At 31.0% G+C, this 18,159-nt stretch overlaps 1 protein-coding gene across 2 annotated transcripts in view; it reads right to left on the bottom strand.

The window, feature by feature from the left end:
• The window catches only part of Calx (sodium/calcium exchanger 3), a 330,536-nt gene that overhangs the window by 130,146 nt on the left and 182,231 nt on the right, over positions 1-18,159 (bottom strand). Inside the window, exons 2-3 of one of the 2 annotated variants that reach the window (XM_076412607.1) lie at positions 10,888-10,979; positions 1,796-1,932 (exon numbers count right to left, since the gene is read on the bottom strand). In XM_076412607.1, coding sequence (XP_076268722.1) covers positions 1,796-1,932; positions 10,888-10,979 — 229 coding nt within the window. Of the gene's footprint in view, positions 1-1,795; positions 1,942-10,887; positions 10,980-18,159 lie in introns of both variants that reach the window. The other variant, XM_076412606.1, reaches the window with a different exon arrangement.

Raw genomic sequence — 18,159 nt, 5'->3', positions numbered from 1 at the left:
CAACATATTTCTTTAAATTAAACAACAAAAGCGATGAACTTCAAAAATGTAATTTTGAGCTTTCCAAGATTAGCATCTGTAATTAGAGAATATCTCAATAGTGCTTTCCATTTCGGGAAAGCAGTTATTTTATGTAGAAAAATGTTAAAGTTATCGAATGTAATTCAGTAGATTCGAATGTAAATCAGCTTGCTTAACAGTTGTTCATATTAATAATTTCCGTACTATTAAGTAAACAGGTAATATTCTCTTCTGTAAGAAAAATAGATAGTAGTACATTGCACATACATAATGTTCATCGAAGTTTAATTTACTCAATAAGCAAACTACAATATTCCGAAAACAACTGACAATATGTATATGAAATTATTTTTGCAATTTTTTTTATAATTGCCAGTTAAAGTCACTTTAATTACAGTTAATTGTCTATGCTTTAACAATATGTCTTCGAATTCAGGCAAGATGATTTAGCAGTCCTCAAGATTGTCAAATAAATAGCGATATTGTTAATACCTCCGAATCAGGATGCAACTAATTATTCGGCAACCATATCTGGCTTGAAACCTATTCGGCTGGAAATTGTAGATGACTGACGCTATGTAAGTACGCCTAGTAGATAGTTCTATTCTCTAGACTTGTAAAGTTATATCATGGGGGCACAAAAATCTAGATTGGGAGAAAATTGTCGGCCAAAGGCAGCGCACCAGAAGGTTCTCCCTCTACGTGATGATAGTTATTGCTCAGACTACGTCAAGTTGTAGATTAACATTTCTCTGCTGTGATTCTCTTCCAGCCATTATACTCCGCTTGTATAGTCTTTGTTACGAATTTAAAAGAGTATTGCTTAAAACATTCTCAATGGATGTTTACCAAAAGGTTCAACAAACTTTCAAAGAGGACTCTATGGGTTTATATACGTTTTAGACTACTTTGAGCTCTTTAAACGCGATTAAATTAATGTTAAAGATCATATTCCTATTAAGCGCTCAGTTTGTAAGAAGTCTTGAGACGCCTGCCAGTGAAGATGTCAAATAAATACTTCATGGATTCTTCACGATGACGTCCTTCATTCATGGCCTTACTAGGACACGTTCTTCTTATTCCCAGGTATGCAAAGAAATTTAAAATTTTATTTTTAAATAAAGCGTTTTAATACTTGGAAGTTGGAAAAACAGCTTCGAATCGGTCACCGGACAACATTAATTTGAGGATATTCAGATATTTTTGAAATAGGCGAGTAAATATTAGAGAGATAACTGAAGCAGTTTCATAAAAAAGTTATTAAATATAGGTTTTGCAATAAAATTCTGAATATTATTGCCGACTGGCTAGCGACCAATATAGAAATCATCCTAGAAGACATCCCTTACATACCTTGGTTACCAGCGGGCTCTGGTGGAATTCGAAACCGCGACTACCGCATTAAAAGGAGGGCCACACGAAAGTGAAAGAAAATAGAAGTTCAAAATAAATAGATTAAAATTGAAATAGAATCAATTCAATAATGCCTAATCTATCTTAATAAATTTAATAATTCCAGTCCTACACACTTCCCTCCACATATGATATACGATCTCTGTAACCGTTTAATTGGACGCCGGTGTCATTTATAAACTTTCTCTTTATATCCCGGAGTAAATCAAAATGTCATACGTTTTCCAAATCCCCAGAGCTTACGTCGTGGCCTACGAGAGACGCGTTCCCCAACAGTATCCCACCCTTGTCCCGAAAAAAAGAAAACATTCAACAAAGACAAAGCGTCGCCATTATTCAAGAAAGAAAAATATCAGCTTACCTTGAATTCTTTGCTTTCCTTTATCCTAATTTGTGCTCTAGTTATGTCACCTAGTCTCGGCTTTCCCATTATTGCTATCCGTTCTCTTTCTGTACGTTCCTCTGGGCGTTTCTTCTCGGCCTCTGCCGCCAAGCTGGCTACCTCATCTAAAAACACATAAAAAATGTTGATTAAATATTAGCCTGAAATTTTGCCGCCCAGGATAGAGTGGTGCAGGGTGAAATAACATACACTAATAAAGGCAAAAAATGCAGCAAAACTTAAAGCTTCTAACAACAAAGATACTTAAGTTACTAACCAAGGTTAATAATTATTAAGATTAATAAGCTATATTTTATATGCATCTAACACCAATCAATATTGCTGAAGATAAAAAAGTATATAAACCGTCAATAAAATGTTATTATCAGCATCAAAGTACAATATTGAAAACTGGTCGATAGTTAAAAAAGCAGTTGACAGTAGGTTTCGACTCTGAACTGAAAACGGAGATGTAAGTCTGTGTCCCGTGTTAATTTTGAGAAAGAAAAGGACGGAGATAATTGCTTGTTCCTTTATGCCGTAGAGATCGGTTGTCTTTAAATAACTTTAAATGATCCCAAATATATTTCAACGTATTTTAATGTTTGGACAGTAACAGTGACATAAAACAATGGGCTTATTTCTATTTAATTCGAATGTGTGCTTACGAATTTTTTTTTCATGAATATATTCGTAATAAATGTGGGATAGAAAAGGATACAGATAATTTCTGGATTATATTGTGCTTCAAAAATCAGTTTCATTTTGAATAATGTACAATTATATTTATATTATATAAATTTGATTTGATTATATTGAAATAATGACCTCCAAACTCCAAATATGTTTATCGTATTTTCTCAATCACACTTTATTAACTATTTAACTACCTCATCCTTTTTAAATTAAACAAGAATTACGTAAACTTCAGCGAATTATTTATAAAGCGGTTATAAGTCTTATAAAAATCAATGATTATAAGCAACTGTATGTTTAACAATATAAGCTTTTCAACAGTGAAAGCTTGTATGACAAAGTACTATAGATGGTAAGAAAACTTTGGCAATTGATTCTTTTTATTGAATTATATATGAAGTTTGGGAAAATATGTTGAAATAAGTTGTTGAATGAGTTGTTAAAATGATACACGTTTACTAGCATACCCTGAAATATTTTATTTTCCTAAATGAGGCTCTTTGTATCTTACGAGAAGAATCTGGAAGTATCTTTGAAGCGTCCAACTGCAGTCTGATATCATTGATACTCTTCATTATTCTTAGTAATTTATCTCCATTTCTTTAATGTCATAGTGAAATCTTCACCGATATCTCCGTAATTTTCTGGAAAGTATTGAAAGTATTCAATAAAATTTAGTTTTAGACTCATTAGGCAAACCAAAGCTTGAGGTGCATTTAACACTTCTTTAGGATTTGTTTGTAGTTAGGGTATTTATAATTGCCTAAAAATATTTCTACAATCTCCTTAGAAACAATCCATCCTTCTACTTGGGGGACCGTCATGGTCGTGATGCATTCTGAGTTAGTCAAAACCGTCTAATGTCTGGTCCAAAAAAACACCTTCAAGCATTTTTGCTTCTGAGAGAGATAGATAGAATATATTTTAAAAATTGCTTCATCAATTGCAACTTTATGTGCAGCGGTGGTAAAAACTTTATATGGAGGTATCAACGTCACGTGAAAGTTTTTATTTTCACCCACTTTAAGCTCCATCGGAGGCCAATTCTTTTTGGTCCAATGATTTGCTCAGTCTCTGCTATGGCATAGATACAAAAAAGCAATGAAATTTGGTTTTGGAAACTCAGCCAGTCCGAGCAACATTCACAACTTTTTAAAATTGCCGCCCACCTGCCAACCGTGGTCTTTATAATATTTTAGTTTCCGAAGAATCAATTCCAAGTCCTTGAAGGATTCTTTGGGGCATACGCAATAACTTACAGAATTTCTAATATAAACCCGCAGTGTAGCAGAATTCCTTTAAGACTTCTTTTCATGATTAAATGAAGAAAATCCATTGTTCATTATTACTTCCATATTATTTTCGTTTTCAGCATTCCAAAATCTATAATATGATATAGTTCAGGAATCAAATATAGCCAATTATTAGCCAATTATTTCCCAATTTTCGAACGGGTGTTCGACGCAACGATGAAAAAGCTAAACAATGAAATTCGCAGAACATTTTGTTTAACAAATTCCAACCGAATGATATAGAATAGATGGGTTATGAAAAGAGCTGCCACGAAAAGCAATAATCATGTTGACGTATATATTTAATGCCTCCTTGAAATTGACGCATGTTCGGAAATGTCTTAAAGTTGCTCGAATAATTATAATGAAAATTCCTGACAAACCGGCGGAAAAAGTCGAATCTAATATTCCTATTTCGCTGCTACCTGCAATATCAAAAGTATTTGAGAAACTGCTGTTAATATGTATTAAACTATAATCGATCGAGTGCACAGAGTAATGGCGTTTGTTGAAAGGGTATTCGAAGATAGGAACTACTGCCTTACAATATTCCTTGACGTCTCAAAAGCTTTTAACTGGGTATGGCATATGGGATTAATATACGAAATAAGCAAACTGCTACCGCCGAATTCTGAAACTTCTGAAATCATATCTATTCGAAAGAAATTTAACTACTCGCATGAAGGGGTATTCCCAACACTTATACCTACTTGGACTGGAGTTCCACAGGGTAGTGTCTTGTGACCACTCATGTATCTGCTTTATACAACAACAAAAGAAATAGTACTTGGAACATATGCCGACAATACAGTTATCATAATAAAAGATATATCTCTGTCTAATGCTGTAGAAAAAATACAAACAGCGGTTAACAAAATCCACAAATGGTCTAGAGACTGGAAAATACAGCTTAATAGCTCCAAATCTGTCTATGTTAAATTTGCGTTGCGACGAAATGATATAAAGATAATCACTCCACGGATGGGCGATTTCCCGAGCAGTATCAGTCAAATACCTCGGAATATATCTCAATGGTAGGTTAAACTGGAAACATCATGCTAGACAAAAAGCAGAACAGACGATTACCTCGAAATCAAATGGACACACGAAGTGATCTAAGATTTCGCATTAAACATGAAATAAAGTTGTTAAATCACATCAACTTGGTAGCACTACAGCTGCTGGATAACACGCAAAAAACAGAAGATTGACGCGAATCAAATCACACGAACTTGTTTAGTGTATAAGGGTTTTTTTTAACTTTAGCTTTAGCAGATTAGTTTTATTTTAGGTTGGGAAATATATACTGATGTATTAATCCCCTACTCGACTTGCTTACAGAACAGTAGTAATTAATTAATTGTAAACAAAGTTTATATCAAGCCTATCTACTGTAAAAGTAAGTAATTAATTTTAAAAAATGTACAATTACAAGCATAAAGTATATCAATGATCCAGCAGGACTTCAAGCCGCGATTGTCCTAACAGTAGGACAACCGTCTTTTAAGAAATCTGATTCTATATTAAGAGAAATTTTATCGTCCATTTAGAACATCTAAAGGAAAAATATGTGTCAAATACTCAGCGAGTGGCATCTTTTCAATTTAAAAATCTAGCCTAAACTGATATCAATCCTCCACAAAGCGTGTAGAAGTTATTCAAAGCTTTATTTTTATTTAGAGCTTTAATTAACGTTTAAAATTGAGTTTCGACAGGATTGAATATCAGGCTTTTAATATAAAATAGTTGAACCGTTTACGATCAACTCGTGAATTCATAACCAATCTACTATGATAATCTGATTAAAAGTAATTACGAAGGATTGTTCTCGTTAATGCTGGATAAATTGCATACCTAAAAATATATGATTTGACAAAGTATTTAATAATATCATGGAAACCGCTAAATCCATTGAATATTCGAAACAATTAGTCATTCGAAATATGGGTAGTTAAATCTAAGCAAACTATATTATGCATATTGCGTTGCTGATATAGTTTATTTAAATATAACAATATATTAATCGCTTTTTAATATTTTATAATAATACTAGTTGGGAAAAAAGGAATTTTAGCTATTTTTCATGTTTTTCAGACATAAATTATTCATACGAAGTTCATTCCCTCATTGTAAAACTTTAGAGATTTTTGTTCGAAAATATTCTTTTGAAGCTTTATGGTGTAAAGCTAGAGCTCTGTGACTGAAAAATATAGTAGTCGCATGAAGCAAGGTCCGGGCTATATGGCGAATGCACCAGAACTTCCTAGTCAATTTGTTCCAGTTTTTGCCAAGTCGCTAAAGCTATGCCTTATCTAACGTTGTCGTGATGAAGGTCGCTGCCTTTCCTATCGATCGATTCTGGAAGTTCTCTAATCGCCTGCCTCAATCACATTAGATCAACAACAGTATAGAATAAAATTAATGAACAATTCCTTTGCAATCCCACCAAACACCCATTTATGAAGCTTCTACGGGCTCGACAACGATATTTCTCGAAGATTATCTGATCTACTTTTCACCACTCTTAAATATTACTATCGAAAATAGCTCGATCTCGCTGTTTTACCAGTTATTCACAAATGGAAACTTTTACAAATTTTACTGTCCATTCACGCTCCGCATAAATAGTGTCAAGGATCAAAATACTTTTAATATACAGTAAATGGTTCAAAAGACAATTTTATGGTCGATGTTTAATTCAATAATTTATAATAAGAAATAATAATTTACAACTGAGTAAACAAATAACCCCTACCTATCCACCTCGAATATTTTAGAAGAATATTAATCAAATGTAACTACCAAGTATACTAGAATGAAATATTGTATCAATTATAAAAAAGCATATTAACCTATTTTTTGTGTTTTACTGAACAACCTAAGAGAAATTAAAATTTGTAAACAAATAGATATTTATGTTTTATTTATATTCGTTTTACATTTTATGGTTAAATTAAATTTTATTTTAAAATTGTGCAAGCGAAGCTTTCAAACTATGGATGTGAAATTTGGTAATAAGTTTTTCTATATTTTTTATCAGTCTCATTAAAAGTAAGATACTAATAAGTGGTATGCATGAAAGTGTTAAAAATTGTCCAAGAAAGTGTTTTAAGATTTAAATTGAATTTTCGAATGCGAATTGTATCTATAGTTTTAAACATTAATTTCCGTGAACTTTTTTTAACACTATACTACAAATTTTTAATAGTTTTGCATAATTTTCAGGTATACTAAGAACATTTTCTCTTATAGTGTCATTAGTATGATAATAATTGTTATTTAACAACTATAATCAACGAAATATATTCAAATATTAATAGCCGATAAATTAATTGAAAATACTAAATGTTTTGTAAATTTAATGTACAGTGTTACGTGATAATTTTGCATAATTATTTGGTATACGATGCATTTTCTTTTTCTTTAACTAATAATTAAAAAATAATAATTTTTGTCTAACAAATTAATATTTAGTGCTATAAATATTATAACAGTTGTCATTTCTCAACTATAATTAAAGGAATATGTTCAAATATTAATATCAGTTTAATTATTTGGAGTTAATAAAATGTCTGTACAAAATTAGAGCACATATAGATAACTAGAAACTAATATGTTTATAAATACATTAATGTAGACTACTTCTATCCTAAAGAATGCTAAAGAATGCTAAATAATCTCGGACAAATAATAGTAATCTTCATTTAGCCTCTCCGTTCATAGAAAAACAAGCCTAGCACATTTCATACCGATTGTGGATAAATTGCGGGGAACCCTAATACGACTAATCTGATTTTGAAGGGCTAAAATCAACCCAGACTAATGCCAATCAAAATAATTTATTTTAATTCTAGCCTACTCCCACCTATAGGTCTAAACTGAAGCAGGATTTGGACTCCTGAAACAAGGGCGTGAATTAAAATTCTACAAACGGTACATGCAATTTTGTATGAAAATATATGTACAGTTCTATATACAAATATTTATAAGGAATAATAATATGTATAATTATATAATTATATGAAGATTTTATTAGGTTAATATTAGAATAATCATTTATTGTGAGTATAATATTCGTTAATATATATTAACGATGAACTATATCATCAACGGGTTAAAAAAACTTTATAGAAAATTGCCAGAAAAATAATGACCCCAAAAAACTGAAGGTTATAAAAACAGTAGCTTATATTGAAATCGAATTTATGCAGATATAATGATGAAGTAAAAAACCCGAACAATATAGCTCTAATATTCTTTCGTATCTTCACGATAAAAAATTGTTATTTGAACATCTATATTGTCTAAATAACGATGTAAACTTTTTTAGAGACAAAAAATATACAAATAGACATGATGACAGTATTTATCTGTTGAAATAATTTAACAGATTCTAGATAAATAAATTTTATATATTTATCTCTACATTTTAGACTCTTCAAGTCATCTCACAACAATGAAATCAGCGAATGAAAGTTGTATCTGTTGCTTCAATATTAATTTGCGCAAACCTGTTTTATAATACACTAAAAATGATAATTTTAATAATTTCGCATAATTCTTAGATATACGATACCAATTTATATTTCTTTGAATAATAACTGAAACTTCAACTTAAATACGATAGAAATCTGTGTATGGGGAAAGTTAAAAACACAAGGTTTCTGTAAATTTCCATAGTTGACGAAATGGATAAGGCAGCTGAATCAGTGCAATATTATGACTGCCTTGATTTACAACAGGCCATTGCATTCCAATTAAACCACTTAATTCGCATTATATTGTTATGTTCAACGTAAATAAATAATCTATTAGGATGTATTATTGGCGTATTATCCTATTGATTGAGACGATATCCCTTATATATTTTAAAATTAATAATTAACAAACAAAATAAATTATTTTAAAACTTAAGACGAATCCTGACGTACTGTTCATTTACCTAGAAATGGCACTTCCTATAAAAATTAGGCATTTCTAGAAAACAATAAATGCATATTTTATAATATTATAGAAATGTTTTTATTTTCAAAATCAGTCATCATGTCTATTTTAACACAAAGAGTGTTTATTGCAAGAGAACCTGCAGTGTATGTATGTCTATTACTCTCTATGTATTAAAATGCGCTATATATGTATCTATCAGTCTAGTTTTTTAACATATTCGTACAGCTAATTCATAGACAAATAGAGATTTAACTTTATAGGAAATTTTGGGGAAAGGTTTCGCGACGTCCAACATCTAGATGTCGCTACCTTTAACTTATTGTATGTTTGAATCGCTGTGCTATAAGCCACGACGGGATCTGATTGGTTAACTTCGTCTTTACAGTGCTTTTATTGTTTATTTGTTTCTTGCGCCATTTTCAGTGTACCTAACATAAAGTTATTGATTCATTATTATTTATAAGACGCTAGTATAATAAGTAAAGTGAATTCTTGATCTAGAAAGTGTTGTGTACACGGATTCACAGATAGTAAATAAATGCAGAGTGGTTTAACTTCGAAAAAGTATATATCTGTCTTTAAACAAATGGTTAATAATGTTAAAAATTCCAAACTAACTGAAGTAACCATCAAAGATATTTATAATCGTTAGAGAATGTTTTGTTGGGAACGTAAGTTGAGGTACGCTTATTAATATTAATAACCATATAAAATATCAAATATTATTTTTTTAATTTTAGAAATTAATCCCTTTCCGAAAGAAGCTACACAAACGGTCATGCACTTTTAGTTTTGGATCAATTATTTCATAGTTGAAACTCCTCTAAAATAATAGTTCCTCAATGCTAACCTTTTAAGAGAGGATTAACCAAAGTTCAACACTAGAGGTTTTGATGCAAAGTGATCCAGGAATTAAATAGTGCTTAAAATATATTTCCTAAGTAAGAACAAATTTGTTAAAGTAAATTGAAAATTTTAATAAACACCTTGAGGGGGTTGATTTCATTAAAGAAAAATAAAGTGTAATTATCGGAATAAATATATTGGCTTAAAGCTAATGAATCAAGGTAATATAGAATTTTTTTGGGTCTATTATGGTTCATGGATTGAAGAATATACATCCTTTGGCTGGTATGTCTGACAAATCATTTAAAGTGCTCCTAAGTTATGTTTCCATCTCATTTGCCTTATTGTTTTATGATACCGTCAGCAGTTCTTTGAGCTCTCTTCTTTATTTTATCTGACAATATTGCCACATCAATAATATATCACATTTTGTCAAACATCTTTATAAAAATGTAAATTTAAAACATTTTTATTGTACACCTTTTGATATTCTAGAGAGAATGTTAAGAATAATATACACGCACCATATACATTTGGATAAAACAGGTATACATAATTTTAACAGAGAAAGACTTACAGAAAAGAAGTTTGATTTCACTATAATAAAACAAAAAGCCAGAACTGGAATATGAGAAAGAGAAAAAAAGAAGAGATAATTTTGATTTGTTCCAAAATTCTTTGTATACGATCATATTTATAGTTCATAGATATATATTTATACTATATTTATATTTTATATATAATTTGCAGTTTTACAAATTTTATTTATTGCATTCATTAAATTTTATTTAATAAATTTATTTTAGAAGATAAATTGTTTATATTTCAATTTTATTGGTCAATTAAACGTGACGTCAGGGCAGTCAGGTGCCGAAATCAAAAAGCCAATCAAATGTCTTCACAGCAAAATGTTTTCTTTACAGGTGCCTATAATGGAGATTCAAATTGACCAATCAAATTACTTGAATAGCCGATTTAATCCCCATCTGGAAGTTGGGCAAAGCAAAACTTTGCGCCAGGTTGCATCTCTATTACTCTATGAGCTAATTATTTTTAATTATATAAAAAATATATAAACGAAATAAAAAATGAACAAGACATTTATCGTTACTCCATTAAAACAAAAGGATATTTCTGGGACAGGCAACATGCAATACATTAAACACGAGGTTAGAAGTTACTTACTTAACATGCAAAACACGACGTAGATAGTGCGAAGTAGAAGAAGATATGAAAAAAGAATCAACATGAGAAGATAGATAAACACACAGCACATATCGTGTATCTTACCACCGGACATTTGGGGCTCCCCAAGCTGGACGTAGAAGAGGACGTCTTTTTCGTAGCTGTCTTCTTCGATGATGGTTAGTGATATGACTTTCCTGCAAACAAAAAGGACTATTACCAAATTTATTTATTATTTATTTGGAAAATTGAAATATTTACAAATCATTTTATTATATTTTTGCTTGATATAAAAAATGGAATGAAAGAAGCTAGGTATCTTTGATAGAGAAATAGGGATTTTACAATATAAAAAATTTTGCGCAAATGTTTCGCAACGTCCAAGATCTAGATGTCGCTACTTTTAACTTATTATTTGTTTTATTACCCTCTATGCTATGCGCCGCGTCGTGATCTGATTTATTTTATTGTTTATCTGTTTCGGGCTCCATTTTCAGTGTGCCTAACCTAAGGAACAGTGCAAATAGATTTTTATGACGTTTAGAGATTAAGTTATTAGTCCATTAGTATGTATAAGTCGGTCTCGCAATAAGTAAAGCGAATTCTCGATCTAAGAAGTGTTGTGTGCCCAGATGCAGAGCTAGTAAATAAATGCAGAATCGTTTTATTTCGAAGGAGTATTTGGCTGACTATAAAAAATTGTTGATAATGTTAAAAATTACAAACTGACTTGATTAAGCCTCAAAGCAATTTATAATCGGTACAGCATGTTTTGTTGTTGTAAGTTGTTTATATTAATAATAATATAAAATATCAAATATTTATATTTTAATTTTAGAAATTAATCCCTTTCCGAAAGAAGCAAACGCAATTATATACTATTGCTCTTGGATCAATGATTTGATAGTTACAACTCCATTAAAATAAGAGCTACTGAATGAAAACATTTTAAGAGAGGATTAACCGAAATTTAATACACTAGGAATTTTGTTGCAAAGCGATTTAGCACGTATAGTGCTTAAATTGTATTGCCCAAGTAAGAACAAATCTGTTAAAGTGCCATCAATTAAAAATTCAATAACCACCTTGAGGGGGTTCATTTCAGTAAAAAAAATGCGTAATTATACGAATAAATATATTGGCTTAAGTCTACTTAACCAAGTTAGCTTCAAATTTTTTGGAGCTATTCGAGTTCATGGATTTGAGAATATACATCCTTCGGATAGAATGTTTAACAAATCATTTAAAGCACTCATCATTATGTACTTTTTTCTATCTCATTCGCCTTTAGGAAATTGTGAAGATGATTAATTTAATACTAACTGGGGATGTATTACCTGGAGTTAAGAAATTGAAACATTACTTTATAACTTCATTTACATATGCTCCTATATGAACAAATGAGGCAAGGCAATATAAGAGGTCAATTGAAAAGTCCCCGGTCTACCATAGTAAAACACTTTTTTTTATTCGACATAATTCCATTCAAGGGTGATACACTGATTTTAGCGACTCTCCTACTTTCCGATACCATTTTTCTAGTACGATTTGTCGTTTGATTCAAAATAGGCCTCAGTTTCGGCGATCACCTCTTCATTCGACGAAAATTTCTTTCCAGCGAACAGACTCTTGAGATCTGAGAACGGGAAATAGACGCTGGGGGCCAAATCTGAAGAATACGCTGGATGAGGAAGCAATTCGAAGCCCAATTCATGAATGTTTGTGATCGTTTTCACTTATTTGTAATACGGTGAATTGCATTGCATTTACGGTGCATTGAAACAGTCCAATAACCCTATGTAATAGTCGCTGTTGATGGTCCTTCCTTTTTCAAGGTAGTCAATGAAAATTATTCCATACGCATCCCAAAATACAGACGCCATAAACCTGCCAGCCGACTGTTGTGTTTTCCTACGCTTTGGAAAGCGGGCTCATCCTATGCAGTCCACACGGGTCCATCATCCATTGTCACATATAAACGCAAAAATTCGAGTTTATTACACTTGATCGTCTTCAAACACTTCGAGTCATCAACTCGTCGTTGTTTTTGATCAAAAGTGAGCTCGCGCGGCACCCACTTTGCACAGAGCTTTCTCATACACAAATATTCGTGAATGATATTATGTACACGTGCTGTTGATATTTTTAGAGTGTCTGTTATTGCATTCAGTTTCAATTTACGGTTATTCAAAATCATTTTGCGAATTTTTTAAATGATTTTGTCGTCGGTAACAACCTCTTTTAGGCGTCCACTGCGTTCACCGTCTTCGGTGCTCATTCCACCACGTCTAAACTTAGCATGATGGTTGATTTTACTGGGGCAGTATCCGGAAACTCGGCATCAAGCCAAGTTCTTGCTTCAACTGTATTTTTTTCCTTCAAAAAGCGATATTTTATCAACACACGAAATTTTTTTTCATCCATTTTTTCACAATAACAAAAGTTGCTTCCCTCAAAATGCTATTATTCACAAACTAATGATCCGACAGCTATCAAATTGATACACAGATATTTTGAGGGTTAGGGCTAACTAAGAGACATATGGATTTAATTCTATTAGCGCCATCTATGTGTCAGGTCGGGGTCATTTCAATTGCCCTGTTATCATGCTTTAGAAAATAGTTCTATTTTACTGTCAGTAGATCTTGGAGCTATCTCTCTAATTTTATCTCGCGATATTACCACATCGAAAATATAACATATTTTTTGTCAAACATCTTTAAAAAATTCAAAACATTTTAATTGAGCACTATAAAAAGGTCTAGGTATAAATAGAATGTTAAAAATAATAAGGTGCGCCATATTCTTTTGGATAGAATAGGTAAACAGAATTTTAACAGGGAAGTATTCAAAGTTTGCTATCAGTATAAGAAAGCCATAACAGATCCTATTAAACTGATGGCACAGACAGAATAGATAATTTTAATTGGTTCCAAATATCTTTGTTTATGATAATATTTATATTTTGTAGATAAATTTATTTTTATACTATATTTATAATTAACAAATAATTTATATTTTTACAGGTTATATTTACTTCATTCATTGAATTATATTTATTAACTTCATTTCAGAAATTTAATTGCTTTTTATTTAATTTTTATTGATTAGTTAAACGTGACGTTAGAGTTGTCACGTGTCAAATTTTATCAAAGAACCATTCAAATGTTTTTACAGCAAATTGTTTTTCTTACAGATGCCTATAATAGAGATTTAAATTAGCTAATCAAATTACTTGAATAGCTGATATAGCCCCATGTGGATGTTGAGCAAGGCAAGAATTTTCTGCAGAGACCCCTATTGAGTTTTCTCTCTATTACTCTATGAATATGATATCGTTCAAATGTCATTGTCGCTCAAACTTGCCGTACTCATTTGGCATCACTGTCTAAATAATCAACAAGGTAAACAAATGTCCTCAAGATAAAATAGTAAGTTACCAACTTCGAGACAAAAACAAGATTAATTATGTGATTCCATAATTGAGCTCATGTGCAGAATTACCAAATAATTAACAAAAAAAGATGCAGATTATTGAAATCTACATGCACAGAACGAATCAATTATATACTACATTTTGTTCAATTCCCTGTAAACTATACCCTATACATAGGTTTATTATTCTTTTAACTGTTGCTGGTGATTTAATTGTTCTTTTCTTTTAATTCCTTAAATGGCCGCAAAAAAATTGCCAACTGACAAGAAGAGAAGTAAAAACTTCTAAAACTGCTGAGATATATTTTCGTAACTAGTTTATATTGAAGGTAAAGATGTGGTCGAGAAGTTTGCTTAATTAGAAAACACTTCGGCAAATTGAAATCGAATTCCTGCCAGCGAATGGAAGAATTTTCATTATGGCACATCGAAAAATTTGCCGGGAATAAACTGGATCACTGAACTGCATTAAGAGATTGGACCGTTTAATTATATTATACTATAAACTTCCTTAAAAAAATTTCTTAAAGTGAGTGGAAATATTTAATAGAAAACCGCATTTTGATCAAAACAACGAATAGACAGAAGACAAAATCGCCAATCGCAATCAGATCCAGAAGATCTTAGAGGCATATTTATAGTCCCTCCAATAAAACAGTCAATGCACGTTATCAATGGCGTCAAATGTATTTCAAAATTCAGTTTGTAAAAACAAAACTGGTTTTAATCTATGAGTGGATTTTTCCCTTTCATTTCACTAATTAGCATTAATCTAGTTAAAAAGAGACAGAAAAAAGTCTGCTGCGTCCAAATATGTAACGGTCTATAAAATTCCATTTACGTTAGTTCTGGTCGACACCGTTGACATATGTATACACAATTATTCAAGAGATTATCACAGAAATTATAAAAATAATAATTAATTATTAAATTAGAAATTATAAACCGGCACACGTTTTTTGGGTGCTTGTTTTGATACATTTCTAGATTCTTTTAGATTTTTTATTTCAGGGAAACTGTTAGTCTAGGACATTACCCATAGAAAGCTTAGATATATGGAGCTTTTTAAGGCATGTAAGTCATCATATATTGTTAGGAAACATAGGATTTAAGTAGTGTAAATATAATCGACGAAGAGGTTTAAAGGATTTTTGAGACATTGGTTTAGAAGAATAGCATTTTTAAAAGCATATAATAAAATTAAGGAAGGTTCATTATTTCAATTTATATATGAAGACGAGACATGGATCTTTCAAAATGGAATGTTAGGGCACTTTTAATAAAACGTTAATAAAGAGTGTAAAGATAATAAAAATTGGTGGAAGATGTTGTTGGTAAAAGTTAGAATAACATGTTTAGTCCTTTATAACGTTTTTTAATATTTTACTGCAGATATATTATTGTTCATGGTGGAAACAGGCATAGCTTTAATCCTGGAGCTATGTTAGTGTTTTGTCACCCGTAAAATATAAATTATATGGTTTTGTTTTATGTAATTTAGTTTTTTTAGAAACAAACCTGAAATAAGATACAGTGTAGAAAGAAACATTGCCTACAATAACATCTTCGGTTTGGATAAACTCCATCAGACATGGAGAAAAATAAATTGACAAATGGAAGAATCGTGCGATGTACTAGAAATAAACAATCTGGTAATTGGCTGGAACAGTGATTTTGATAGTGAAACAGACTGAACAAAATTTTTTTGTTATGCTCTTATGGCCCAATGCTGACAATTACCAACACAGATTGATAAAAACAGAAACAACTAAAGATGAGTATACAATTAATATAGGATAACTGTAAAAAATCATATTGTGGAATATGAAATATTTATATGCATAGCCATTTCTATAATTGTTTGGAATGTACACGAAGAGTTAGGTTAGAATTTATGAACAGAAAAGTAATATTAACTATTTTGCAGATATGGCAAATATATCTCAAGAAAAACTCAGGAGAAATTTAGAGATGTCAAAATAACTTAACAAGGAAATACAGGAACGAATAAAACGCAAATTAAACATAACAAAGTAAATATGCTCTCTAACGAAAGTAAAATACATTACTTTGATATGCAATCATTAATTAGCCAGATTAGGCCTCCAGGGGATACCACCACATAAATAAACGCACCTAAATCTCTACCTCATAGTTAGTGTGGAAAAGAGTTTAATGTAAATATAACAGGCTGGCTTGGTTGGCGCGGTGTTAAAGGCGACAGGACGGATTCAAATACTGCTGGGGCATGGTCGTAAATTTATGATTGTGACTGTTTAATATTTGTAATTATCCTAGACAAGAATCTGAAACAGGACAAGGAAAATAATCCCAGTCACGACAGTAATCAGGCTGGATGTCTTCTGTGATGATTTCTAAGTTGGTCACTCATCAGTCGGTAGGCTTAATGCCGAGGACCGTGGTTAGGAGCCCACGTTAAACTGTAGGTCCGGTCCGGATAAACCCTCGTTGGTAAAAAAGAGAATTTAAAATATAAAAAATAAATAAATATAATACAACAGCTTTAATCTACAAACTGTTGTGTAAGTATAATATACTGTAGTTTAAATAATTCATGAATGTATGCATTAAATGTATTTATTATTATGGCAGAGTCAAAATAATATAAGTTTTGATGACTGTTTGTAATAATAATTTTGATAAATATATAAACACATGTGTAGCATGTAATAAAAGAAATTTATTCAAAATAATAAAATTAGAAATATAAAATAAAACAAAACAATAAAGTTCGTTATTTTGTTTACACACACTTTGTTTCGTATCATAACAGATTTAAAAGATAATAATTTTTAATAAATACAGATTATATAATCGAAATCGATAGAAGCTAACTGATTATTCTAAATCAAAAATATCATCGTGAGAAGTACAATCCAAAATCAATTTATCATGATTTCAATTTTCATTCCCATCTACTTGGTCGAACGGCAGGTCCTTTACAAATCACTCGATGGCTTATCGCCTATTCTAGACAGTCTGCTTCTGGCTAGCTGCTCTATTTTTCCTTGGCAAACGGAAACCTGCCGCACTATTTCTCTAATGCCCTGCATTCGTTTTGTCCATGCCATATATAAACTCCGATTTTTCTTAAAGTTTTATTTTCTACGTTCGTCTCATTCACTAAAATATATTATCATTTAGCTGATGTAGTAGAACAGATGTGGTGCCAAACATATTAAAATCACGACATATGAAAAAATACATATACATACTAGTATGAGACGACCTTTGATATATGTTACTTACACTATCGTATCATACCTGGTACGATACTAGAAGTTCATCATTACTTATAAAATAACAACATACATTTCAAACATATAATAAATATTATCTATCACTCATCACTAGTTATTTAAATTTCAATGCCATATTTGATTTTAATATTCAGATTCCCCTATGTGCAGTTCGAGCCATTATTTAAGGGTACTGATTCATTTAAAAGTTGTCGTATAATCCTTTAAATTCAAATCAAGGACAAAAATTACAGTATATGGCTTAATATCATCAATTAGCCAAAGGATATTTAATATAATAATTTAATTTAATAGAATTAATAGAAATACTTAAAGAAAGATTAATTTTTGTCATATGTCTGCTAATGAAGGTAACTCCATTAGTCAAACCAATGGATCAGAATATTATAAGACTTACCACCTAAACTATACCATCGAAAATGTGTACTATTATATGTTCTATCAAAGAACCCTGAAAACATCTGAGTCTTGAACAGGTATATTCTTAACTAAGAAACTATTTAAAAAGTCTCTTTTACACCAGTGATGAAAATGATGATGTTCCCTTAAGTGTAATTGGAGAACAAATACGATTATGCACCCCGATAATGAGGCGAAGATAAGCAGATAAATTATAATAAGGAGAAAGATTTGGATCTTGAGGACGATTATGGCGTTCTCA

This window comes from Rhynchophorus ferrugineus, unplaced genomic scaffold, assembly GCF_030347505.1.
Source record: "Rhynchophorus ferrugineus isolate W39M unplaced genomic scaffold, kcgeb_rfMv2 rfM8, whole genome shotgun sequence".
NCBI classification, from domain to species: Eukaryota; Metazoa; Arthropoda; class Insecta; order Coleoptera; family Curculionidae; genus Rhynchophorus; species Rhynchophorus ferrugineus.
This window is presented reverse-complemented; position numbering and strand designations above follow the sequence as displayed.